The 27,835-nt window shown below is 41.7% G+C and overlaps 1 protein-coding gene across 1 annotated transcript in view; it reads left to right on the plus strand.

Moving 5' to 3' along the window:
• BNC1 (basonuclin 1) overlaps positions 1-11,872 on the plus strand; it is a 33,457-nt gene extending 21,585 nt beyond the window's left edge. The window contains exons 2-5 of the mRNA XM_015427223.1: positions 3,233-3,335; positions 3,900-4,135; positions 5,940-7,846; positions 10,991-11,872. Coding sequence (XP_015282709.1) covers positions 3,233-3,335; positions 3,900-4,135; positions 5,940-7,846; positions 10,991-11,678 — 2,934 coding nt within the window. The 3' untranslated portion in view covers positions 11,679-11,872. The remainder of the gene's footprint in view (positions 1-3,232; positions 3,336-3,899; positions 4,136-5,939; positions 7,847-10,990) is intronic.
• The last annotated feature ends 15,963 nt before the right edge of the window (positions 11,873-27,835 follow it).

The raw sequence follows: 27,835 nt of genomic DNA on the forward strand, positions 1-27,835 counted from the left end.
CTTTCCCTTCTTTGCTGAGACTGTGGACTCTTTCTTTATTTATGGAATTCTGATCTAACTCTGATCTTAAGGGCTTAAACGCAGTTCAGTCTGTGAAAGTGACAGGTATATTTATATGCCTGCTGAGGTAATATTAATTGAACTGCTGCTATATCTGACATCTCGGCCTTGGCTGAAAGAAACATACTTAAAACACCCCCCTCCTTAAATGAATCTTTATAAAGTAAATTTATGACTTTCTTGAGTCCTATTAAAGTATGCCAACTGCTAAGTGAATCTGCTATCTACATTAAAGCAAAGTGATTCTCACAGTCTGATTCTCAGTTTGTTGCTGTATACTTTAATATCACATAGAGCACACAGCTTTTCTCAAGAACGTAGCTTTAATTAATGTAGGGTTTTTTAAAAAAAAAATCCATAGTCTTCACCCTTTTAAAGCCCACCATTAATCCAAACCTTTGTTTTTACATAACATCCCTCCCCTTCTGTCTAGATGGGGTGCCTAGATGTAAAGAAAGATGGGGTGTTGGCATATTGTAGTGGAGAGTCATGCCAGGACCAGGAAGTTCCAGGTGCAAATCCACTCTCATCCCTGAAGCTCTCTGAGTGACATTGGGCCAGTCATACACTCAGCCTGATCTACCGCACAAGGTTGTTGCAAGGACAAAATGGAGGAAAGAAGAACCATATACTCTGCCCTGAGGTTCATGGAGGGCCGGTGGGATAAAAGGGTAGATGGGTAGACAATTATTATTTAGCATTCAGCTAATGCTTCAGAATCTTCAAAGCTCTTCTTGAAGTAACTCTTGCAACAACCCTGTAAAGGAGGTCAGTACTATTAACTCCCACATTGCCGATGGGAGCGTTGAGGCTGAGAAGGACAGAGAGTGGCTTGCCTAAAGCTGACGGCTTCAAAAGGGAATTAGATAAGCATATGGAGCAGAGGTCCATCAGTGGCTATTAGCCACAAGGTATAGATAGGGGCTCTGGGGCAAGTGATGCTCTGTCTTCTTGGTGCTTGGGGGGGGGGGGTCAACAGTGGGGGGGCTTCTACTGTCCTGGCCCCATTGGTGGACCTCCTGATGGCACTGGTATTTCTGGCCACTGTGTGACACAGAGTGTTGGACTGGATGGGCCTTTGGCCTGATCCAACATTGGTGTCTCTTATGTTCTTATGTTTATGTTCTGTGATCCAAACCCTTTTCCAGGCCCGCCTTTGGGTCCTGTCAAACTAGGGCTGTCAGGCATCCTGCCAGCCACCTTTAATTTCAGTATTGTTGCACTGTGGCATCAGTTCTGGGGGGAACCAGAAGGAATGTTCAGATCTCTAGAAACTGACATAAACCATAGAATTTACAATAGAGTTTCACTATAGAGTTTCTGGCTTCCTAGAGCTCCCTGACGTCACTTCCAGGTCTCTCCTAGGAAGTAACAGCATGGTGCACACAGTGCCCCCCCATCCCTGCTCCCCACATTCCTACCAATTGCTTGACATGGCCTGGTAACCCTGTATCAGACCATGTCTATACTGGGAGGTTTTTGTTTCAAGGTCACAATGATTTTTGAAAATTAATTGTCAGGGGTCCTGATTTAAGTCAGGACCATGGTGCATGGGAAGAGAGGGATTAAGCTGTTCCCACACATACCATTTTCCCAAACCAAAACAGTCCCAAGGACCCATTTTTATCTCAGATTGGGGCAATTTACATGTTACATTGTACTGTATTGTATGCATAGATAGAGGTTTAATTTTATCATGTTTTATTATTTTATCTTTTATGCTGTAAGCCACCTCCAGTCCATCTCTGAAGAGGAGGAACATAAATGTAAATAAATAAATAAATAAATAAGAACAGCACATAAAATGTGTACAAAATGCATACAATGCAGACAAAAAGAAATTAGAGAACGTTTGCTTATCCTTATAAACCAAAAGCTAAAAATATGGCTAATGGCTGAAAGAAATCCAGTAGGTAAACAGAATATAGTATCCTTGTAAGAATGTGCAGGGTGGGAGGAATAGAGAATTACTTTCAGAGGAAATGGGATCATTTTTACGACGTATTAGAATCAATAGGTGGACCAATTAATTTCTGAAAGGTGTGTTTTCCCCCCATATCATTTATTTATAATATTCAGTTTCTCATTCTCCTTGTTAAAAATACCAGAGACAGCTAATAGTATTGTATGAGTTATTAATTTTGTTCTGTTTCTCAATTGTGATGAGAAACAGATTTAAACAAATACTTGTATGAAAAGGAATGGGGCATGTACACCTGCACCAAGTAAAATTCTCTCTTCTATGAACTATCAACAGGTATAGGGTGCCTTTTTAAGTTTTCTATCCAGCTTACCTACTCAAGAGGTGCAGCAGTGGTTCCCTACCCTCAATGGTGGTAAAGAGTTATGAAAAGTTTCTGTTTTTCATTATTGCCAGCTAGTTGTGTCCAGGAATAGACTGGGAAGTCCAAATGGCCAAGGAACAAGCGAAGCTACGTGGCTCCAACCACTCAGCTCAGCAGTGCAAACAAAGTAGTCGTAGCTCACTCATTAACTACTATTAGCTCACCCATTGCTTCTTCCTGAAAACTGGCTGCAGAGTGGGAAAAGACAACTGTTGAATTGACACCCATTACTATTGCTGATGAACAGTCTAGGCAAGTGCCCCAAGGCTCTGTCAGAGTTGCTAGAGTTTTATTGCTCCTGACCACTAGTGGCCCTCACAGCAGTGACCCACTGGGAAATTTCCCTGTAAGTTAAATGGCCTTGCCCTGCTGTTACCCTCTCCCCAGCAACTGGTATTCAGAAGTACACTGTCTCTGAATATGGAGGTTTCATGTACCTGTCATAGCTATCAATTAACAATAGCCCTATCCTCCATGACACTAAAACTAGTTGTGTTTGCAATCAGTGTGGCTTCAAGGTATTTAATGTGAGATTGATTGTCCTACTCATTTGTGGGGACATTACCAAGTTTTGCAGCACTCACCATTTCTGTTTTAAAAAATTCCCATTTCTGATATGTACAGGATTTTTCTTTTTAATGGCGGATCATTCATTTCCATGAGAACTAAATTTCATTTTGGCTGGATTGGGGGGGGGTATACTAAACTGTTCATATGTATAATAATCCTTCATTTTAAAAAAAGCTTTGTGTGTATCTACCATGTTTCTTGAATGTATGGTAGTGTTCTTATAATCCTCTTATCGCTAAATATGTTTGATCTTTCAGGCTATCCGGTGCACTCTGGTGAACTGCAGCTGTCAGCATTTTAAACCTGGGAAAATAAACCAGCGACAATGTGACCAGTGTCGACATGGATGGGTAGCACATGGTAATAAAGCTCAAGCCACAGAGACACACACTACCATTTACCTAATCACAAACTAGATGTGCAAACTGAACAACTGTTAGATCAGTGTCTCTGTTCAGTCTACAGTGTATTAACAGAGCTAAATGCAACATCTCACTGGTAGTGTCCATAGAGCCACATAAGAACAACTTCAAACACACCAAACACATTTGGATCCCCATCTTCTTCAACAGTATTACTAGTAACAATTCAACTTATAATATTTTCCGCATTGTAAAATACTGTCTTCGATCCAGCAGAGAATTTCTGCAAAAAGAAGGGAGAATGTTGGCTAATTCCCACGTCCTACTTTAGACCTCTGACTCCCCATTTGGGGGTGGGATATTTTGGGCTGCAGAGGGAGGGGAAGGAAACCAATGTTGTTAGTTAACTGCAACACTGCTACAGCTTAAACAATCTATGTTTCATGGTTATAACATATCTGGTAACATTTTCTAACACCTCAAGGGCTTTGTTTATCTAAACATTTTCACACTCAACATAATATAACTTGGCACTCTGTTTGTTTTTTAATTTTCCTTTCAGCTTTAAGCAAACTAAGGATCCCCAATCTATATCCAACAACCCAGGTAGAAATAGTCCAGTCCAATGTGGTTTTTGATATAAGCAGCCTCATGCTGTATGGAACCCAAGCTGTTCCTGTCCGTCTCAAAATACTCTTAGATCGACTTTTCAGTGTCCTAAAGCAAGAAGAAGTAGTACAGATTCTCCATGCACTCGACTGGACTCTTCAAGACTACATACGTGGATATGTCTTACAGGTAAAATGAGTAATACTTTTTCAGAAGTGGATGACCAAAGTAATATCACCAAACATCATAATGTTTGCATAACAGGAATATATTGCATTGATCTTTTGTGATGGAATATATGGGGGATATTTTGAATTAGAAACCTGCATCTAAAGAATTGGCTAGTTAGTCCAAATCATTATGGGAAAATAATGCCTCACCACCTTGCTCATTCGCAATTGCTTGCTGCCTGAGTTGCCAGTCTCTTCTGCCATATGCCTCGAATCTCCTTCACCTACTTTTTCCTTGGATTCCTTTTTGCAAGTACAATGATGACTACTCTGTACCCTTTCTTGAGCCACTTTCTCTCTGGGCAACTTGCCTTCCAAAATTATTCCTGTTTGTATGGTTTCTGAGATGTTTTAATCCCAGACAAACTGATAACTTCCCATTCCCTCATGAAAGGTTCACTGCAAATATTCTGACACTTTTATTTCCCAGGGTATTGAAATGTCTGCAGATATTCTATAGTATCTCAGCACCTCAGCCAGTGTCAGAGGCTTTGCTGTCCCAAGTACAATTAAATATAGATATTCATAATATTTTAATGGTTCAGATGATGTCACTTTGAATTCTGCTGGAATCAATACTGTTACGCAAGGGCTCTGAGGGTAGTTCTGTATGTTTATTCAAATGCCCATCCTTGCTCTTCAGTCTGCATTCTCATTTTAATGTAAAGTAATGCTATGATTTACGTTATGACACAAATAAATATTTAATGGTACTTGATAATTTTGCTTTTTAGTGTTAGGATTAAAAAATATGGACTCAATTACCTTGAACCTTTTGACATGAAAAATTTATGATGATACGTTCATCATCTTAGAAAACTCTTGCATGCACTGTGAAAACTCTCTGTAGGCCATCAAATACATGTTCTGTGATAAAATATTTATCGTAGTTATTGGGAAAAGTTAGGTATGGCTGGAGTTTGAAAGAACTCCAACACTCTAGTGTAATTACAGCTGTGCTCTGTGAACACTGGCGAAGAATCGATACAGATTCATTTGTTCTCTGATCTTAGTTGCTTGGAAGATTATGAAACTTGTAGTGAAAGAATACTTGACTTAAATGTGGAACTAAATCACTTTCTGATTGCTCCGTCTCTTTGCTTTATGCTTGCATTTTGTTTCACTGGTGCACATCTTAATTTTTATGGGGCAGTTGCAAAACACAGATTCTTAGAACATGTTTGTGTTGTGTTCAGAAGAATTAATATATTTGTGTGCTGGACATTGTGCCCATTCAGTCTGGGCAGCCCAAAGTGATAAGTACAAAATAAGATTGTGACTTTGCAAGCTTGTATATCAGACATAGTCCTTACAATTCCCACTAAGGCTGCTTTCACACACATTGGTTAATGCACTTTCAAGAAACAGAAAAATCTAGTTGCAAACTATTGAGAAAGTGCATTGAAAGTGTGTGTGAAAGCAGGCTAAAGGAGGACACAGGGTAACTACACATCTCCACCTGCCTTTATCATTTCCTCTTCCCTTACCTGCTGTGACCAGTAGGCTACCCTATGCATTGCACAGCAGGTTATGACAAAGGGAACAAAGGATGGAGTTGCAGAGAGAATTCTGCCACTGCCTTGTTTCCTCACTTGTGTGGGAAATTTAAAGACTGCAAGGTCCAGATTTTAGATATAGACAGTCACATTTAAATATAGATATTTGAAATACTTTATTAGGTGCTTGAGAGAATTAAACTTCAGTGCATATTTTTTTTCATATGCTCTGTATGTGTATGTGTTTTTCCCCACCCTCTTTCAAAGGATGCTTCAGGAAAGGTGCTGGATCACTGGAGTATCATGACGAGTGAAGAAGAGCTAGCTACTTTGCAGCAGTTTCTTCGTTTTGGTGAAACCAAGTCCATTGTGGAGCTGATGGCAATTCAGGAGAAAGAAGGACAATCCATTGTAATCCCCACAGCAACACCCAATATGGATATTAGGGCATTTATAGAAAGTTACAATCAAAGGAGTCCAAATCTTCCTTCTTCCATAGACAAGATGAACCCTGTTAGCATTCATCACTTTGAAAGTGTTGTAAACAATATGGCTTTCATGCTGCCTTTTCAGTTTTTTAGTCCCATGCCTCCACCCCTGATAGGTACACTGCCAGAAAGGCTTTTGATGGAGCAAACTCAGGACCAGAGCAGTGAACTTAAACAAGATGTCCAAGTACTGTTCTCTGAAAGCAACTTCTTAAATTGCAGTTCTTCATTTCAAGCTGAAAAGGAAAAGGCCATAGACAGTCCTGATATTACTTCAAATCCTGAGGACAGTGTTCTGCCAAGTGAGTCTACTTCCCAAAATACAGTCACAAAACTTGAAATGAGCCAGGAATCTCCGGACAGCAAGATGAAATCTGCTGACAAAAATGGAACCAGCACAAGAAAAGGGCGAGTATATTGTACAGCATGTGAGAAGACATTTTATGATAAGGGGACTCTCAAGATCCATTATAATGCTGTCCATCTGAAAATCAAACATAAGTGTACAATTGAAGGCTGCAACATGGTGTTTAGCTCCCTGAGGAGTCGTAACCGTCATAGTGCCAATCCCAATCCGAGACTTCACATGCCAATGAATAGAAACAACCGAGATAAAGACCTGAGAAATGGACTGACCATCGCCGGACTGGAAGACAACAAACGGACAGACTTTACCATTTTACCTCCAGATACTAGATCTATTTCAGGCTATGCTAACTCTTGTACTGATCCGAAGGTACAGCAGAATTTTCACAGTACAGGACAAAACGGTATTCTGTTTCCGAACCTGAAGACTGTCCAACCAGTTCTTCCATTCTATCGCAGCCCAGTCACACCAGCTGAGCTTGCAAACACACCAGGTACACTTCCTTCTCTGCCTCTGGTTTCCTCATCAATACCTGAACCATTGAATTCTAATGAGTCAGCCTTTGATTTGCTACCCAAGAAGAAATCTCGGAAATCTAGTATGCCCATCAAGATAGAGAAAGAAGCTGTTGAAACAACTAGAATAACCAACGAAGTTGCCAGCTCCGAAGATGACATGCCTACACAGGCGGTAAGTGCAGGGCATGTTGAGATGTGCGAGTCTAGGATAGAAACAGATAAGAATCACCCAGTGGAAAAGCAACCCCATTCAGGTAACTCATGGAAACCCATTTCTGAGGCTGGACAGTCAAAATATTTTGAACCTACCAAGCCAAATGACACATGCAACATCATGGACAGATCACACTGCCCTGAAAAAGAGAAGCCAGAACAAAGCCAAGTGTTAAAAATGGTTTCTCGTCAAAAGATATATGAAGATACCAACCAACACAGTGATGTGATCAAAGCAGTGACTGAATCACAGGTCTATTTTAAAGAGAAGTTGAATTACAGGATTCCTATAAATGACTGCACTGGATTGCAACACCAATTGTTGATTGGGGAGGGTTTCAACACATTGGCCAAACAGGGTGTTGCCATTTCTGATTTTGAAGACTTTAAAGCTATGGATCATGTCAGTCAACATGTGTTAGAGATTCAGAAGGAAGACAGTCGCTTCCATTGTGACATCTGTCAGAAGACCTTTAAAAACCCATACAGTGTAAAAATGCATTTTAAAAACGTACACCTGAAAGAAATGCATATTTGCACAGTGGAGGGTTGTAATGCTGCTTTTCCGTCTCGTAGAAGTCGAGACAGGTAAGAAAATAGTGAATGAAACTGTTTATTATTTTTTACAATTGTCCAATGGAGCCTAGTTTGAAATGCAAATATATTTTGAAGAATGATGCTATGGATTTTTCTCTGGCATGCTCCATATCTTATCAGAACACTGCTATAATGAAAATGCATTGAACAAAGCCTAGCTTTCCCTGAGACACCAGAGCAGAACATTTCATTGCTGACTGACTACATTTATTGGAAGAACTTTTGAAAAGGAAGCATGGTCTTATATTTAATGTGTATTTTCATATTTTTAAAAATATTTTAATACAAAACACACAGCACAAATATACACACACACACACACATATGTATATATATATAAAAATTTAAGGTCAAACAAATATTCCATTAAGCCCAAGATCCTGGCAAACAGGCCTTAGGACACCTGACTAGCCTTAGTATGCTAGCCAGATAGTGGTATTGCAGCTTCTAGTTCAACAGTTACCAGGTAATACAAGGGGACAATACTAGGGTTACCAGATGTCCTCTTTTTAGAGGACATGTCCTCTTTTTTGGTGTCTGTCCTGATGAAAATGTCCTCTTTTTGGATTGGAAGGTTAGGAATATTCCTAGTTAGTAGAAATTTTCACAGCTTAAATAGTAGGGTATTTACAATGAGAGTTGTCATACAGATCACTTGTTTGAAGCAGTCAGTCAGGAAATATGTCCTCTTTGTAGGGTTGCCAGGTCTGGGTTGAAAAATACTTGGAGACTTTGGGGGTGGAGCCAGGAGAGAGTGGGGTTTGGGGAGGGGAGGGGCCTCAGCATGGTACAACCCCATAGAGTCCACCCTTCAATGCAGCCATTTTCTGCAGGGGAGCTGATCTATGAAAGCTGCAGATCAGTTGTAAAAGCGGGAGATTCCCAGGCCCCACTTGGAGGCTGGCAACCCTACCTCTTTGTTGCTGTCTTGTATCCCATCCACCTGTCTGCTCATGTATGCTGAGCCTCTGGAGCCCCAGCTCTGAGAACAGTTGTGGTGGAAAGTGCTGTCAAGTTGCAGCTGACCTCTGGCAACCGATAGGGTTTCAAGGCAAGAGACAAACAAAGGTGAATTAAGAGAAAATCAGTAAGACCATTAGATGAGGACATGCCTAACTGCCTTTTTCTGAGTGAGTCCATTGGTTCATCTTGGTCTTTTTTTGCCCCTCTATGTGATGCTGATTCTCCAGGGTCATAAGCAGAAAAAGGTCTTTCTCAACACCCACCAGCTTAAATTCTTAATGGGAGACTGAGCCTTGGAAAACATATGCTCTGCCTTTGAGTCACGCCCCTTCTTCGAGCAAACTGTTGGGATGAAGAAAGAAACCAACAAGATAATTGAGGTCCCATTGGATCACACCTGTGATATCATTAATTATCTACAACTCCTCCTACCCCATCCACACAGTGTTATGGACTTTTGTGTATTTTGAATGCAGTGCTCAAGCAAGGAATGTGTAGTGTGTCAAAAACAGTTGACACATATTTGGCCTCCCTTCTTTCTAGTCTCTCTCTGGTACCTTAATTAGTCATTTTTAGGCATTGAACTATTTAGTGCACCCCAGCCTAGAAATTGGCCAGTAATGACTGGAATGGTTGTGGATTTCAAGATCTGAAATTCCCTGTTCTGATTGCCCAGATATACTGCTTCTGCTCAGAAACTGCTGCACAAAAAGCCTATTGTCCAATATCTCATGGTTCAAATTTTCTTTTCCCCCACCAACTGTATCACAATGTCATTGTGTTAGGCTACAGACCCAGAGCTAACGAAAAGCTACAATGAGACCATTCTGCCTGGCTTGCTGCCCTCCCTAGGCCTCTAAAACCACTAAAGAAATTGATTCATGGGCTAAATGCTGCAGTCCTATTTGACATCCTGCCTAAGAACTGTATGTGCAGTAGGAATAGCTGGATTAATCAATTAAAACATTTTGATTAACTAGAAAATTACCCCCAATTAGCACATTTTTAAAAATGTAATGCATGTAGTTATAAAAACTGCACATGACATGTCACCTTAAGAGACTTTCCCACCAATGGGAGAGAGAATGAAGAATTCCTCTTCAAAGATGGTCTTTACTGTAGATGGCCTAAAAACCAAGTATATTCATCCATCCATGCATCCATCTTTATTACAGCCCACAAGCCATACAAAAGCAGAATAAACTATGTTGGCTGCGGTCACATGGAGCATTAGCCACGCTAGAGCGATGGAAGACAGGCGGAGTTTCCGGGCGTGATCTCACCGGCACATGTGGGAAGCGTAGCACTTCCGTGGCTCAACTGAGGCTTCCTGCCGAAAACACGCAGCAAAAAACTAGTACCTCGAAGGTACTAGTTTCCGGTAACTGCGGGGCAAGGGCAGGCGTCTGATCGCGTTTCCGGAGGCATCCGGCGCCCGCCCATGTCCCCTTGCAAAAAAGGTTTTTTTCCCCCACATCTCCGTGGATGCGCACAAGCACCCAACGGAGCATGCGCAGTCGTGGTGTACACGAAAAAAAACCATCCAGTTTGCCGCACCGCGCGCTTCTTTTTTGTGCGTGGAATTGTCTTGCGAGCAGCACCTCTCCCTTCCCACGGAACCTCCATGGTACCTCCACGGTACCTCAACGGGAGGTCTGATATCTTTACCACGCGTTAGTTTGCCCCGGGGCAAACTGTCACGCTTCCCCCCCGCAGTTTCCTGCCCGTGTGACCAGGGCCATTAATTAATTACCTAAAATTATATCTCTATATTTCATTTAACCTACTGTGTTAGACAATCAAAAGCATTAGAGGTTATCAGAGTAGACTATACACAAGACATTATCTCAGCCCATATTTTCATAGCAGAGAACAGAAATTTAGCTACTTGCACAGCCTATGTTTTTCTACAGAACATTTTTTTCATCATATGCAGATTTAATCAGTTGCTTAAGTAATGGACTATAATCATGAATTTTAGTCAATTAATTAAAAGTGCTGTGACCTGATAAGAGAAATCTTAGTTGATTAATAATATCGACTAAGAGTGCTTGAACTAGAGGATAACATCCTTAATACTAACAGCTAATACACAGGTATTTACAATCCAGTTGTTTGCTGATAAATGCTGATTCCTGGCTGTATTGTTGATCTTCTTTCTCATTTCTTTAGACATAGCTCTAACCTAAACCTTCACCATAAACTTTTGACCAAAGATCCTTTGGAAATCAAGAATAACCATTTCAACACAGCGTACCTCTTGAAGGACATTCCTAAAGAAGTTTGCTCAGATGACTCTTTGAAAGGTCACATAGGACAACAGACATCTGTCATATTTAAAGGCATGAACAGGACTGGTAGCCTCGTTTTCCCAATGAGCAAGACTGTAGAGTCCTATCCTGAAAGCTACAGGTGCCACTCAGAGAATGACGGAACTGTCCTGGATTTAAGCACTACGTCTAGCATCAAGTCAGAGAGCAGCACACATTCCTCTTGGGATTCTGACGGTGGCAATGATGAAGGTCTCGGACCTTTGGAAGACAGTGATGAAAGCAGTGAAAGTACAGGTTTGGCACCAAATGAAGACCTCTATCAGGATAGTATTCTAATGGACAAGTCTAACCCAAGCTTTTCAAACATACCTTCCGGTTTGTCAATCACCTGTCATCTATGCCAAAAAAGTTACAGTAATAAAGGAACTTTCAGGGCCCATTACAAAACTGTGCACCTCCGACAGCTACACAAATGCAAAGTCCCTGGGTGCAACACAATGTTTTCATCAGTTCGCAGCCGAAACAGGCACAGCCAGAACCCTAATCTACACAAGAGTTTGGTCAGATCAACAAATAGCCCCAAGTAATATCTCACTGGTCTGTAGTGATTTATGTTCTATCTTAATCATTTCAGCTTCAAAAATGTGCTAGAATAAGATACATCTTTGCTTTGCTTTAACATGAAACCCACTGAAAACACATGGTCAGATTCTGCTTATATAGGCTAATCTTCACTGAACACAGACAGCACCAGTATTTTCCCTAAAAAGAACACAAGTGTGGTGGTTTTATACTCAAACACAGATGTGTGCATAGAAAAAACAAAGAAATATTTAAATATGGATAATGACATTACACACTAAATGGTGTTCTTCATGTTTTGCAACACATGAAACAGTGAAGAGGCTGTTCTGACATTTTGTTTACATGTTAAATTGGAGAAGGATCAATCCAGTAAAAACTTCTGGATGTTATCTACTAGTTGAGCTGGGTTTTTGAGCACTGTCGTTTCACTCCAGATCACAGCACAAAGGCAGAACCACATGTTACAAGAAATATAAATCTACCATTGAAAACACCATCCCCATGTTCTCCCCCCACCCCATTAAGTGTAGTAAAACTTACTTTGGTGTCCTGGCAACATCGTGTTGTATGTTTCTTATCCCTGCCACAGCCAGCCAGCCAATTATGTGAAGGAAGAGGTGGCTGGAGAACTTGACGCAAGGATGCAGTTTTCAACAGCAGCCACAAGTTCCTCATAATGTATAATCCTGCCCTTAAGGCTGATTTAACAGTATTAAATAAATGTGGTGTTTTCAGATTAATTTATTGTTTAATGCCAAAAGTCAAAAATACAGATTTAGACAAATGTAGCATTTGATCTTGGAGCCCCTTACTCCTTGATGGCAGACGAAATTTTACTTGAAGAAATATTGTAGGGATGTATTTCACTGTGGGGTTGGCCATTATATTTGCACTTGAAAAATGCAGAGCCCAACTTCTAACAAGTCATGTAAATGTCTTGTCTAAAAGAATAAAGTTGCTGGCTTCAAGATGGATTTGTGAACTGCAGGATGCCAGAAGCCACTCGGCAGTTCACGAATCTGTCTCGGAACTTGCTTCTGAGCCACCCTATATCTTTAAAATGTAATAAAAGGAGCAGCCCTCAGGAGCAGTCTGAAAAGAATAGAAAGCATTCCTTTTAAAAATGTATCCATTTTCTTTTGAAGCCTTTGAAAGGTATCAGTAAGTTTAGACTAACAAATCATACCATGCTTCCAAAGATTTTTGAACCACAGTAGACATATGTGGGAGATGTTCAAAATACAGTGTATATTTTATTGCACTTTTTAATGGCTACATTTAAAAAATACAACTTCCTAAAAAAATTATTTAGCATTTTTCAATACAGGAGGAAATATTAGACCTGGCAGATATGAATAAATTGATATGTATTATTTTTGTTATTGAAATTGTTGTTTATCATACAGAGGAGATGCTGGTCTTTGCAAGATTAAGAAGGGTCATCTGTTTGCTTTGTTGAACACACTCTTTTATATTAGAACATTGCTTGGTATAAATATAATACTGTTCAATATTCTTGTCATTGTACGTACCAGTATTCTACATTATGTTCTATGCACTTAAAGAGATTGATCTTATGTTGTATTTAAAAACACTTTTATAATATTTAATTTGCAGCCATGCCATTTCCATGGCTGTGTTTGTGTAAATGGTGTGCCAGTGTCTTTGATGAAAAATACATTTTAGATAGTTGCAACAAAACCACTCTTTATTTTCAGTGGGATAAAACAAATTATTTCTTCTCGTCAGATTTTGATCATTTGTGGTACCCAAGCATGATACTTATTGCACATTTTGTACATATGATGCCAAAATGTTTAGAGTGATTTGTGCTTTCAATGAATATTTCTGGATTTTTTTTGTTGGTGTTGCTGAATTGTTACCTTGATAACCCTTATTTTGTAACTGTAACATTAGATAGGAATTTTGGACTTGGCAGATAGCATGAGTATGAAAAGCTAAATGCATGGTTCATTCTTTCATTTATTTTAGATCAACACTGCAATGTTTGTAACAAAATTTCGTATCATGAGGCAGACTGAAATGATTTGAATGTGCAATGCTGTTACGTGAAGTGGCTGACGATCACAACCTTTGATGTGCTGGAATTTGGTTTAAGATCAACCTGAATTGGTCTTTACACATGTTAAACTGGTTATCTCATTTACAACAGATTTTGCTTTACAGCTGATCCACAACAGAAAGTTCGGCCACATGTTAAAATCAGCAGGCAGCCCATAATTCTGAACTTCCCCACCCCACCTCCCATTTCACAGACTAGCTAGTTGTTACATGCTGGGGAACCATTTGGACACCCAGTGACCACATGGTAAAGGAGATGTGTCGATTTTTAATCTGGATCCCTCCGTGTCAAAGCAGACATATTTAGACTTCCTGGATCTGGCTGAGGAAGATGGATCCACCCTGTGAGGCTGCCAGAACCACTGAATCCTTGTTATTTCCTTGGATGAGTTGGTTGCCGACACCTACAAGGCTGGGCGTCTGGAGCCTCTCTAGCCGTGTCAAAATATTTATGCAAGATATTAATGTCAGGAGGGGACAGGCCACTCCATGGCAAGACACATTAGGGACAGAAGGAGAGTTGTGTCTATCACTTGTTATGGCTTGTGGCTTCCCTTTCTTTAAGCCCTATACATCTATCAGCTGTTTCAGCAGAAAGAGGACCCAGTGCTGGGTGTCTGTAAACTTTTGTAAGAGGCTAGAAAGAAGGGAAACTTATATTATCCAAGGAAGGCATACTGGAGCATGGCATAAACATAGGGGTGGTACAGGGGAGATGGTGTGATTTTTGAGGCAACACTACAACTCAAAAAATCCTCCCCCCCATGTTCCTGGCTGTAATTTCCCAATGCACAATTGGATCTAAGAAGAAATGAGCATATGGGCTGGCTAATTCCAGCACAAGCTAGAGCAACTAGCTTGGAGATTTTGTAAAGAAAAAGTACTCTAAATGCTAAATGCAACTTCTATTACACCAGATAGAACAGCCCATCTTCCATGTATGGCAGTCCACTTTGCCAAGTGCCTGACTCCACAAAAAGTGGGGCGGTATAACATATAGCTCATAGGCAAAGGCCAGCTTGATGGGTCGCCCAAGCTGTGTGGGCAGGCAACTGTTTTAGCAGTGATTCAGCACTTGCTACATCCCTGGGAATCCATGACTCTTAACAGCCATAGGGTCTTGTGCACTGGTCCAAAAGAAATATTGGAGGAGTGCATGAAAAGTGGCATTTTGCAGAACTGAAAATGCTTGGGCCACAGGGAAATGGGTTTGACAAATTCAGTGTGAAGTGATGATGAGAAGGACTGCTTGGGAAAAAATTGCATTCGGAGCTATTTTATCAGAGAAACTATAACAGTTTTGTATTTGCAGATGAATCATGCCATTTCCTTTTCATGTGGGAACTCTAATATGACTGCAGTTTTGGAATTAAGGGTCGTTGGTATGATCAAATGCTGGTTAAAGGAAATGGGTTCAAATTGAGCTTTTTGTTATGTGTGCGTCATCCCATTTAATTCAGTATAACGGGGCCTATTAACAATATCTTTTCCATTTATTTCAAGCTTTTGTTTTATTTTGTATAAATGTGCTTGTTTAAACTTTAAAGGTTTTTTTAATGAAAAGAAATGTGTGCTGTAAACACAAGCTATACTGCCCAATTATTTGTTTTTCACTATTCCCTCAAAAGTAATACCGTTTTGTATTTCTTCAGAATTTTCTATGTGTTAATAAAAATATGCAATAATGTCTTTGACTTGATCCAAAGCCAAACTACATTCAGAAACAGAATCACTGGTAAGATGCTACTGGTTTGAAGTTAAGAGGTGGAACTGCTTTATACTAGATCAGACCAAAGTTCCTTCTAATTCAGCATTCTGGTGCAAGTGTTAGCCAGCTAGTTGTTTTTGGAAGCTCACAAACTGGGCAAGAAGCTTTCCATTGTTGTTTGTCTGCTACCCAAAATATATACTACCTCCTGCAAATGGAGGTTCTTTTTGTCTACCATGGCCAAAGCTCCCTTATCTGCTTTTTTAAAAAAGTTGTTAAGGTTTAGGAGTGTCCTGCCCCCTCTCAATGTGCAAAAAGATGAGGAGACCCTGTGTTTTGAATCCAATACATAATTTGGTATGGGCATGGATGAGGAAGCTATTAAAAACTCACTTAGACTGCTTAACAGTGGCCTGGATGGCCCAGGCTAGCCTGATTTTGTTGGACCTGACTGGTAGGTGGATGGGAGATCACCAAAGAAGTTGAGGGTTGCTCCACAGAGGCAGGCAATGGAAAACCACCTCTGAAAGTCTCTTGTCTTGAAAACCCTGCATGTTCACCATACGTTCTCTGTGATTTGGCGGCACTTTCCACCACCACCAGCAGTCCCCATATAAACTGGTTGAAGGCAGGCCCCCTCCTGACTTGAACCCTACGGCCAGAATCCTAGCCCCCGTTTCTGCACCAGAATTCATATCCAAATGAGTAATGTGTGAATTGCCCCAGACATCCACAAGTGAAGCAAGATGACCATCCAATACATGACATTAATAACAAAAGAACTAATAATAAATTGGGGATAATCTTTAAGATTCTTTTTGCTGCGACAGACTTTCTAGATTTTAACGATTTGGGTTCTTCTTTTGTCTTCTATGCAGTAATCAATTTTCTTTGTTTTATGTGATTCTGTTCTCCCTAGTAATTAGACTAGTTATCCCACAGGTATTTCTCAAGTGGACATGGGAAACTATATGGATTCATAAAGAGAATGGGCACCCAGCTTTATGCCTTCTTTACATCAAAGGAGAATCCCAAGGCACAGAGATAAAAGTGTTTAGTTTGATATATGAAAAGCCTGTTTATGTGAAGGCATGCCAGAAAGAGAGAAAACTCCCCAATGCTTTTTTGGCTTCCATTCACTACAGCGGTAGAACACTAAGCCCAAAGGGCACATACAGAATTAGTTCTTTTCTTGGCCAGTCTTACAGTATCCCACTGACAGGGAGGATTACTTTGTTAAGGCAGATAAGCAATTATGGGCAGTTTGTAGAGCTGAAAGCTTTAACTGGATAGGTGAATCAACTAAAGCTCTAGTTGATTAATTGGTGGGAGGCCAATTTTAAGTTGAGAAAGAAGAGAAAAAATGAAGACAAAAAGAATGCTGGAAAGGATGGAGTGACAGAAGAACATGCAGGGTCAAAGCGGTAGCTGTGGGATGGAGTGCCAATTCCTTATTTATACAGAGTTTCCAGAAGTTTCCACAGATTGCATTATTATAAATGGGTGGGCTATAGTCTACGTTAGGTATTAGTCTCACCTTTTTAATGTTATTTGGAGAAGAGCTCCCAATTTGATTGGAACAATGGTGCTGGGACCGGGTATTATCTGCATGGTTTTCCTGATCTAACTCCTCCACCCAAGCTGGTGAACCCCACAGGCAATGCAATAGAGGGACATACCAGCTTAAAAGCAAAAATAAAAACATCAAGAGGATCCCACCGCTGCGCTCCTGCATAACATCGTTGTTTGACCCAGAATATCACATCTACTGTATGCATCTCTTTTCCCCCCTCTTTTTGATTTGACATTTCTTCAGCCAGGATTATCTTGCTCGAAACAAACTTGTATTGTTAACATGCTTCTTAAGATACTCTGCTTATTTTAACATATTAGTGGTGCTTCAAAGGTTAAATGTACTACCACATAAGCTTTCATAAAAATTTATGCCACAATAAATTCATTTTTAAGGTACTACAAGATTTTTCGTTGGTTTATAAACCATTTGTTTTGTAATTTAATAGAAAATACATCCAAAATCAGGCTGTAAAACTTTGCTGTAACTCTTTCTCCTCATGACACCCCCTCAAAAAAGCCCTTGAAATGGCACTCAGATGGTGGCCCGACTGTCTGTAAAAATTGTAATATGGGACTTTCTGTTGGCTTCCAATAACCCTTCAGTCAAGTTATGGTCTGTTAAGCTATTCCAAAAATTCCTGCTGTCATACACATGCCTGAAATTAACAAGCAACAAAATTTTAGAGGAGGGAACATTATTTCTTTCTCCCCTTCCCTTAGTCCATTTCCACTTTCTAGTTTTAACAGAGTATTGTCTGCTTAGAATGTGGGGTGAAGTAAAGGTTATATGAAAGGTTTTAAACTATTTAAATTCGCAAAGTAGGGTCCACATAGGACAGACTGCTCTATCCCACTGGCTTGACTTTTGTTTTCATTTAGAGCTGTTCATATTCTCTCCCCACATTAAATAAGAGGTTTAATCAAGTAAATTGCTTACGTATTTACTCAAATGCAAGACTAGGTTTTTTTTCCAGATATGCCATAAAAAGAGGGAGTTGTCTTAAATTTACATACAAGTTACAGTTCTAATAATAAAATATTTTTCGGTATAACACTGTGGGAGAAGGAAAGGTGGCATGGTGTATATATAGTCCAATATAGTCAGATCTCAGAAGCTTAGCAGGGGCAGTACTTGGAAGGGAGGCCGCCAAGAAAGACTGTGCAGAGGCAAGCCACCTCCACTTCACACTTGCCTTGAAAACCCCTTGTTGGGGTTGCTGCAAGTCAGTTGTGACTTGACAGTATATAGGAAGAATTCACTTTCTTAGGGCCACAGATCACCCAAATGGCGAATACAGTCCAGAAATAAAACATCAATGATGAGCATGAATCGAACATGGAAGAGTAAGAACATCAGCTTAGCAACCAAATGCAGGTTAGTCTGTGCTATTGTGTTCCCCATGGCTGCAAAAGCTGGACCACGAAGAAGCAAGACAGGAGGAAAATCAACTCATCTGAGCTGTGGTGCTGGAGAAGACTCCTGCACATTCCTTGGACAGCAAAGGTAACAAACAAGCAAGTATTGGATTGCATAAAACCAGCCATCTCATTGGAAGGAAAAATAATAAAACTGCGACTGGCCATGTCATGCAGAAGAACTCACCAGAAAAAGCAATTATGCTTAGATTGGTTAGCGGCAAAAGGAACCGGGGCTGCCAAAGAACACAGTGGCTAGACACCATAAAAGTCGACACCAGCCTGAGCATGGAATGACTCAAAGAGACAGTACAAGATCAGAAAACATGGAGAGAGCTGGCCCATAGAATCACCAAGAGTAAGACACAACTGAATGGCTGAAAACAACAATAACAACAACAGGTATGCATAACACTGGGGGTTGTCTTACATTCAAGGTTATCTTCTTTTCGAGTAAATATGTTAGGTGGGTTAGAAACTTCTGAAAAGAGAAATGCAAATAGGCATTAAGTTGATTACATTTGTTAATATTTGGCAGCTTGATCCAGCAAAAGCTTTTTAAAAAGAACTTTCCCAATATGTGTGTGTATATCGGACCAGGATCTCTAGGACAGCCCACCATGGAAGCTGCCAATGCCAGTCGGAGAGTGTTGAGCACACGCTTAAAAGAGTCAGCGTTTGCTTTTACCCTATTCTGTGTTTATTATGATTATGATTATTGCTGGCTCTGTAGACATTTACCTTTATTGGTAACCTTGCAATTTTGATAGGTGAGTTTGATGGATCTTAATGTGCGGAAGGACAGGATAAATAGTTTTTTAAATTTGTTAATTGTACACTTACTGGAAGATAATAAGGATATCTATGACCACATACCATACAAAAATCATGGATGTTTTAAAGTTTTAGAATTTTAAGGTTTTACTGTAAGCTCGACTTCAGTCTTAATAAAAAAATTTTAAGAGTCAGTGTGGTGCAGTGGTTAGTAGGTTTGAATCCTCCCTCAGTCATGAAACTCACTGCATGTCCTTGGGCCACGTGTTGTCTCTCATCCTAAACCTACCTCATGGGAGTAGTTGTGAAGATAAAATGGGGAAGGAGGAACCCTGTATGTTGTTGTGAGTTACTTGGAGAAAGAGTGGAATAGAAGCACATTAGACAGATAACCAAATAACTGGAGCACTTTCTAGCTCCCCTTTACTTCAGTAAGATAATATTTAGCACATAGTGCAAAATGCTTAACTTTGGTTGGATTATGTCTTTAATTGTTGATTTTATAAGTACTTTACTGTTTTATTAAATATTTGAAACAAATTCCAGAGGGGTAGCTGTGATAGTCTGTTGTGACAGAATCAAGCTGGAGTCTTGTAGGACCTTCAACACATTCTTATTCTAGCACAGACTTTTGTGGGTTTGTGGTCTATGAAGACAAGAATATCGTTTGTCCTTGCAGTGCCACAAGACTCCTGTGAGTATTCATCAGTGAGACTGGGAAAGGCAAGATTAAACAGAGCTAATTATTGTTTTGTGCCACATATAAAGAATTAAATAATAAAAAGAGTAAATAACAAACTCATCTTAGCAGCAATAACCATGGAATTGCTAGTATGTTCTACATTCAACATGAAAACCTCATTTATGCAAAGAATTCAGTTGATCCTAATCCTAAGAAATTATCAGTACAATCCTATGCAGAGTTAGGTTTCCCTTGCTTGAAAGCCAGTTGAATCTGACTTTAGGGTGTGGTGCTCATCTCCGTTTCCAAGCTGAAGAGCCAGCGCTGTCCGAAGATGTTTCCGTGGTCATGTGGCCGGCATGACTAGATGCCAAGGCTCACGGAACGCTGTTACTTTCCCACCGAAGTGGGTATAACAGTCCCGGGGTTTTCCCCGGCCTGGGTTTACTCATGGCACAGATTTGGCACGACTGAACAAAGGAGGATAAATCCTTGCACATTCGTGGCCACCAAAACTGCCTTTGGAGTAATTGAAGGGATTTAATGAATCCCGAGTGTCCGGGCAGTTTGGAGCCATGCACTGCCTGTAACACCTCCCCCCTGAGCGAGAGGGGAACGAACAGCTTATGTCCCCGGTACCAACAGCCATTGTCCCATAGTTCAAAATTCCCCTACGTTTCAAGAACTGCTTTGTCCCCCTCTGAAATGGCGGAGGCGAACTTATTGTGCTAAGTGTCTTTTGCCCCCTCCCCAGGAGGAGCCAGGTGCAACATCACAGGGAGTTGGGAGGTTAGGCGGGTCTGGCTGCGAGTCGTCACCACCCCGCCCAGCTGTGAGGGTGTGAACACCGAGTCCAAGACCACATCTCGTTGGCTGTCATGTTGGGGTAGGCGGGACAGGGTGTCAGCCAAAGTGTTTGCAGAACCCGGGAAATGGTGCAAGGTGAATTGAAACTTGGAAAAGAAATCGGCCCACCAGAGTTGTTTGGCATTGAGGGATCGAGGTGTTTTGAAAGTTTCTAAGTTCTTGTAATCAGTCCACACCTCGAACGGGACCCTCACCCCCTCCAACCAATGTCACCATGTGGATAGGGCGAGCTTTATTGCCCCTGCCTCCTTTTCCCATACCGACCAGTTACGTTCCATTGAACTTCCTTGACACGTAAGCTAAGGGATGCAACAAGCCATCCTCCCCTTCTTGCAAAATCCCCCCCCCCATGGCAACATCAGACGCATCAGTTTGCACAACAAATTTTTTGATTTCATCAAGGTGGGCAAGAACCGGTTCTGAGGTGAACAAGGCTTTGAGACGATTGAACACCTCCTGACACTCTTTACACAACGGCAGCATAGCCTCTGGGCCCCTCCCCTTAGTTTTTAGTAGATCTGTGAGGGGTAAGCTGACCTGGGCGAAATTGGGTAAAAAGGTTCTGTAGAAGTTCGCAAAACTGAGGAAGGATTGGAGCTGTCGTCGGGTTCAAGGCACCTCCCAACCCAATACGTCACGAATTTTCGCCAGGTCCATCTCTATGCCCCGGTCAGAGATCTGATATCCCAAGAAGTCGATGTGCAATTCACATTTAGACAGTTTAGCAAACAGTTTGCACTTGTGCAACATGGTTAAGACCTCCCTCACCAATTTCACATGTGAAGGTACGTCGGGGAAATACAGTAATATATCATATAGGTAAACAAGCACCCCCTTGAATAAGTGCTTGTGCAAAACTTCATTGATCAGGTTCATGAAGACCCCCGAGGCCCCCTGAAGGCCAAAGGGCATCACCTGGTACTCAAACTGGCCGAGGAGGGTGTTGAAAGCGGTCTTATGCTCGTTCCCTTCCCTGATGTGCACCTGAAAGTAGACATCTCGAAAGTCCAGCTTGGAGAAGATTTTTCCTTTTGCCGCTTCAGCAAGCAAGTCTTTAATCAACGGCATGGGATAGGTATTAGTGGAAGACACTGCATTTAAGCCCCGGTAATCCGTGCAGAGTCGCAGTCCCCCATCCCTTTTCTTTTGGAACAGTACCAGGGCCACGTAGGGGGACGAGGCCAGTCGGATGAACCCACGGGTTAAGTTCTTGTCTATGAACTTGCGCAGTTCCTCCTTTTTGGCTGGTCCCATTGCATAAATGCGCCCCTTGGGTAGTTTCTGCCCCGGCAACAGTTCAATGCTACAATCTGAATGTCTATGTGGGGGGAGTTCATCCGCCTCCTCCTCCTCGAACACCCTAGCCAAATCCCGATACTCGGGGGGAATGGCGAGCAGTTCCTCCTGAGCTAGACACACTCTAGGGCCTTCTGCTATCGGCTGTTGGCCCCATTTTGGGTTCCAATTGTGGCCCCGGCACTTAGGTGAAATGAACTCTACCTTCCCTTCGTCCCACAAGATGTAGGGATCGTGCCCGTGCAGCCACGGGGCCCCAAGGACTAGCGGGAACCTGGTGGCTGAGGTGATCACGAATGCTCTGTCCTCCCAGTGATCCCCCGCCCCAATTCGCAACGGTACAGTCTCGTACTCACATGGGTCTTTCATTGTAGAGCCATCCATTTGTGTAAAGATCAGGGGGTCTTTCAACTTCACCACCCCAGCCTCCAACCCTGTAACCAGGGAGGGGTTGATCAGATCCCTCCCACACCCCTAGTCAATCAGGGCTCTCACCCGTATATGCGTTCCGAGGCTGGGGTTAATCAAAGTCACAGTCACAAAAAAACAAGTAGGGAAAATTGCTCACCACATTAGGTGTCTCCAGGATTGGGCCCTGCTGCTCCGCGCCTCTTACAGCAGGACCAATCTGCTTCCAGGGGCAGAAACACGTGATAAAAATTGAGCAGGCTCAAGAAAGCCTGGAGTTCTGCTTTGGAAGAAGGGGGGGCTGCGTAATCACTTTAATCTCATCGTCCATGGGATGGATCCCTTGGGCATCCATGGTGAACTCCAGAAACTCAATGCGGGGCACCTCGAGGAGGCACTTTTCTTTCTTCACCTTGAGGCCAGCGGAGTCGAACCTCTGAAGCACTGCTCAGAGCCGATCTGTGAAGGTGGCGGGGTCTGGCGCTGCGATGATCATATCATCTAGAAACGGCTGCACTCCTGGGATGCCTTTAAGCAGGGAATCCATAAAAGATTGAAAGATCCCCGGGGCCACGCACACACCAAACTGCAGCCTGGTTACTTTAAACACCCCCCGTGCGTAGAAATCGTTTGCGCCTCCATGGAGGCCATATCTACCAGCAACTGCTGGTAGGCTTGAGCCAAATCCAGCTTACCAAAAATTCGCACCCCTTCCAGGGTGGCCAAGACATGGCTTACCACTGGAACCGGGTAAGTATGGTCCTGCAGGGCTTTGGTTATCGTGCACTTATAATCTGCACAGATACGCATGTCCCCATTTGGTTTTACCAGCATGACAATGGGGGTTTCCCATCGCGCAGACGCGACCAGTTCCAGCACCCCCTGCTCGACCAGGCAATCGAGCTCTGCCTCAATTTTCAGCTTCATATCGATGGGGGGAAGCTGGGCTTTTATACGTATGGGCCGGACATTGGGGTCAAGGTCCAGAGAAATGGGGGGCCCGGTGTACCGTCCCAGAGTCCCATCAAAGACTCTGGGAAATTCATTGCAAACAGCTGCAACTGATCTGGTTTACCCCTGTAATCGTAAGTCCCAGGGGCCCGAACCAGGAAAGGCCCAACAAACTGGAGAGGCGCCCTTCCACTACCAACAGGTCCAGTAGTCCCGAAAAGGTTTTAAACTGGACCTGGAACTTGCCCCAGCCCCAGACCACCACAGGGTTCTTATTAAAGCCCCGCAACTTGAGACCCTGTGGCTTGTGCAGATGGGGTCCCCCCTGAGGACAGAGGGTGCACAGGGTCTCGGCAGAAATAATGGAAAAAGACGGGCCCGAGTCAATTTCCATTTGGCAGGGGGACCCCTTAATAAGGACAGTCACATGCACTTTGTTGGGGCCATTGGGGGGCAAGTTACATACCAGTTGCCGCTGGTGCACCGAAATGAAGTGCAGATCCGTCGACTCCAGTTGTGCCGTGGTCTTCTGTCGCTGTCCTTTGGAGTGGCAGACCTTGGCTATGTGGCCGGCCTTGTTGCAGGTTCTGCAGACAGCGTCCCGGAATCTGCAAGACCGGCGTTCATGAGTGTCACCACAGCTGGCGCAGGATGTGGAGGTCTGGGCAGCTTTCACCGAGGTGGATCCCACGGAGCGTTGAGAGCACGGGCCCAGACGGCATTGGACCTGAAGGATCTCCTTGTCGTTGGAGACATCGGAGCCTACTGTAGCTTGGGTCCGGTGGACCACCTTGGCACAGTGGTCTAGGTGGGACTTCTCGTAGGCGGTGGCCTCATGGACCACCTGGTCCAAGTCCAAATCATCCCAACTCACCAGTTTCCGCCGCAGCTTAGGTTCTTGGAGCCCTAGGAGAAACTGGTTCAGGAGGGAGTTTATTCAAATAGGCATGATTCTTGGTCATGTATAGATATGGCTTGGGTAAATCTAACAATGTTGAGTAAATTGGTAGAGGCAGAAATTTTGCCCAAGACATTTGCAGATCATAATCATATAATATTTTCATTTAAAGAAAACAGGAAACGGAATAGATGGAGTGTAAACACCAACCTTTTTAGAGATAAAAAATTCATGGAAAAGACAAAAATAGAAATGCAGGATTTTTTTTAAAGGAATATCCAACCAGAAATATCAATTAATATAGTGTGGGGTGCCTTTAAAGCATTTATAAGAGGTTGGTTTATAAATCAAGAGGCATGGAAGATAAAGGAAAGAAAAATTTCTTATGAACAAATAAGTAAACAAATTAAAAAACAAGAAGAATTGAAAAGGGGAGTGAACAAAGAGGAGACTCAAATTAAAATAAAACTGCTAACCCACAAAATGAACTTGCTATTAACACAAGAACTCACAAAAAAGATGGAATATGCAAAATTATATCATTTTGAGAATGCGAACAAATTGTCAAGATGGTTGTCCTATCGTCTCAGAAAAGAAAGGGAAAAAAGATCGATAATTGCACTTAAAGATGAAAATGATAGTGGAAAATACAAACTTCAAGACATGAAAAAAATTGTGGAAATTTTCCCCCAAAAGTTATACCAACGAAATAACGAAGACAATAGGCAAATTAAAGAGTATCTGGGAAAAAATAAGCAAAAATTTACTGAAGATCAAAAATATATTTTAAATGATCCAATAATTATATGTGAAGTAACAGAAGCAATTAAAAAACAAAAGAACAAAAAAGCACCTGGCCCTGATGGCATACCAACAGAATTTTTCAAGGTTTTTGAAGATCAAATAATAGGCCGATTAAAGGATGTGATACAGAATATAAGGGAAGCAGGGATAGTACCAACATCTTGGAACTGAGCTACAATAACATTAATACCTAAACCAAACACAGAGAAGAACCAAATTAAAAACTATAGACCCATATCGTTGTTGAACATAGATTATAAGATTTTTGCGAATATTCTGGCGAGCAGACTGAAGAAAGTGTTATGGCAAACAATTCACCATGATCAAGCAGGGTTCTTACCTAAAATATCGATGAGAAACAATATAAGAACAATTATCAATATTTTGGAATATTATGACAAACAACCAGGGAAACAGCTAGCGTTAATGTTTCTAGATGCAGAAAAAGCATTTGACAACATATCATGGGCATTCCTAATTCCTGCTACAAAAACTCGAGATATCAGGATGCGGCACGAGATTTGAGACTATGATTAAAGCAATATACAAAAAACAGTTTGCCCAGATAATAGTAAATGGTGACTTAACACAGGAAATTGAAATTCAAAAAGGAACAAGGCAGGGATGTCCTTTATCACCTTTACTGTTTATTTTTGCTCTAGAGACACTTAATTAGGCAAAATGAATATATTCAAGGTCTTAAATTAAAAGGATGTGAATACAAATTGTTGGCCTTTGCTGACAATCTATTATTTATTTTAGAAAATCCTAAGGAATCTATCCAAGAACTCTTGAAAGTGATTCAAGAATATGGACAAGTGGCGGGTCTAAAAATTAACCACAATAAAACTAAATTATTAACGAAAAACTGTGACACAGATATCAAACAGGAGTTACAAAATCTTACCTCTATGGAAATAGTTAAGAAGGTTAAATATTTAGGTATAATAATGTCAAATAGAAATAGTACGTTAATTGAAAATAATTATACTAAACTGTTGGATGAAATAGAGAAAGATCTTCTGAAATGGAAGGATTTACATCTTTCATTGTCGGGAAGAATAGCAATGATCAAAATGAATATCCTACCGAGATTCCTGTTCTTAGCACAAAACATCCCCGTGTTAAAAAGATCGCAATATTTTGAAAAATTGGAGAAGATAACAAAACATTTTATATGGAATGCTAAAAGATCAAGAATCAAAATTAAATTATTACAGGATAGAAAAGATAGAGATGGACTAGCTCTCTTCCAAATTGGAATGTTAGATCCCCCAAGCATGAGAATAGATCCACGTTCAAAAGTAAAGCAAGATTTATTTCAAAGACATGGTTGATCACGAACACACAGGAATTGATTGGAATGACGTTAGTCAGCAGTACAGGTATAATAAAGGAAATTTGAACAAGGTTTGGACCAATGGTCCCACTTCCCGCTGGAAACGGGGAGATTAGAAGGGGCGCGAAGTTACATGAGAAAGTAACGCCCGTTTTCCTAAACACAAGTTCATTTCACACTGGTAAGTCTAAACAAGCATGAGTGCGAAGACATAACTCCCACTTCTCACCAGCTGGCGACCTTGGTTACAGCAGTTGCCTAAGAAGAGGAAAAGTACAATAGCAAAACAAAGGGGGGGGAAAGGAAGGAACGTGAGATGTCCCAGCAGAGAAATGGCAGCTCGCTGACATACTGCCCACCTGAAAATACATATTAACCACCCCCTCCCGGCCCCGGCGGGAGACCTCCCGGCTTGTCCGGGAACTTCTTGTGAAAGCGGCGAATCAAAGAAGGGGCCCGAATATCCCCTACTTCCACCCATTCGCGGTGCTGGGGTCCGAAACCCACCCACTCAATCAGATACCACAGTTTACCACGCTTCCACCTAGAGTCCAAGATGTCCGAGATCTCAAAATGCTCATCACCTTCAATCAGAACGGGCGGAGGTTGCACCCGAGAGGCACGCCATTTACATTGGCCGGTATCCTTTTTCAACAAACTCATATGAAAGACAGGGTGCAAAGAACGAAGATTTTTAGGTAGTTCAACCTCCACAGTAACTTCATTGAGAATTTTGTGAACCTTGAAAGGACCAATATATTTCCAACCCAATTTTTTACTAGGCCTCAAAAGTTTGATGTTCTTGGTAGAGACATACACGAGGTCACCAGGCTGCAGGCCCCAACCCACCACCCTACCCTTGTCAGCCTGAGATTTGTAGGAAGCCTTTGCCGCTTCCAGTGTGTTACATAATTGAGGCCAAGCATCACGTAAAGATTTACACCACGACCCTGCATCAGTAGGCTGCAAGAGATCGGATCCCCCTAGAAAAGGAAGAGGGGGGCTATCATAACCAAAAACAGCTTTAAAGGGCGAGATACCAATGGAACTGTGAATCGTGTTGTTATAACAATATTCAGCTAAAGGCAACAAGTCACACCAATCAGATTGTTGGTAATTAGTAAAATAACGCAGATATTGTTCCAATGTTTGATTAACCCGTTCTGTTTGTCCATCCGTCTCGGGGTGATAAGCGCTACTTAAACCTTGCTCCACCCCCATAAGAGACATCAGTTCCTTCCAGAACTTAGAGACGAATTGTGTGCCATGGTCCGAAATCACCTTGGCTGGTAAAAGATGGAGGCGCACCACGTGTTGGAAAAATGCTTTGGCTAGCGCCTGAGCAGATGGCAACGAAGG

Source organism: Gekko japonicus, unplaced genomic scaffold, assembly GCF_001447785.1.
Source record: "Gekko japonicus isolate JY-2015 unplaced genomic scaffold, Gekko_japonicus_V1.1 scaffold1102, whole genome shotgun sequence".
Classification (NCBI taxonomy): domain Eukaryota; kingdom Metazoa; phylum Chordata; class Lepidosauria; order Squamata; family Gekkonidae; genus Gekko; species Gekko japonicus.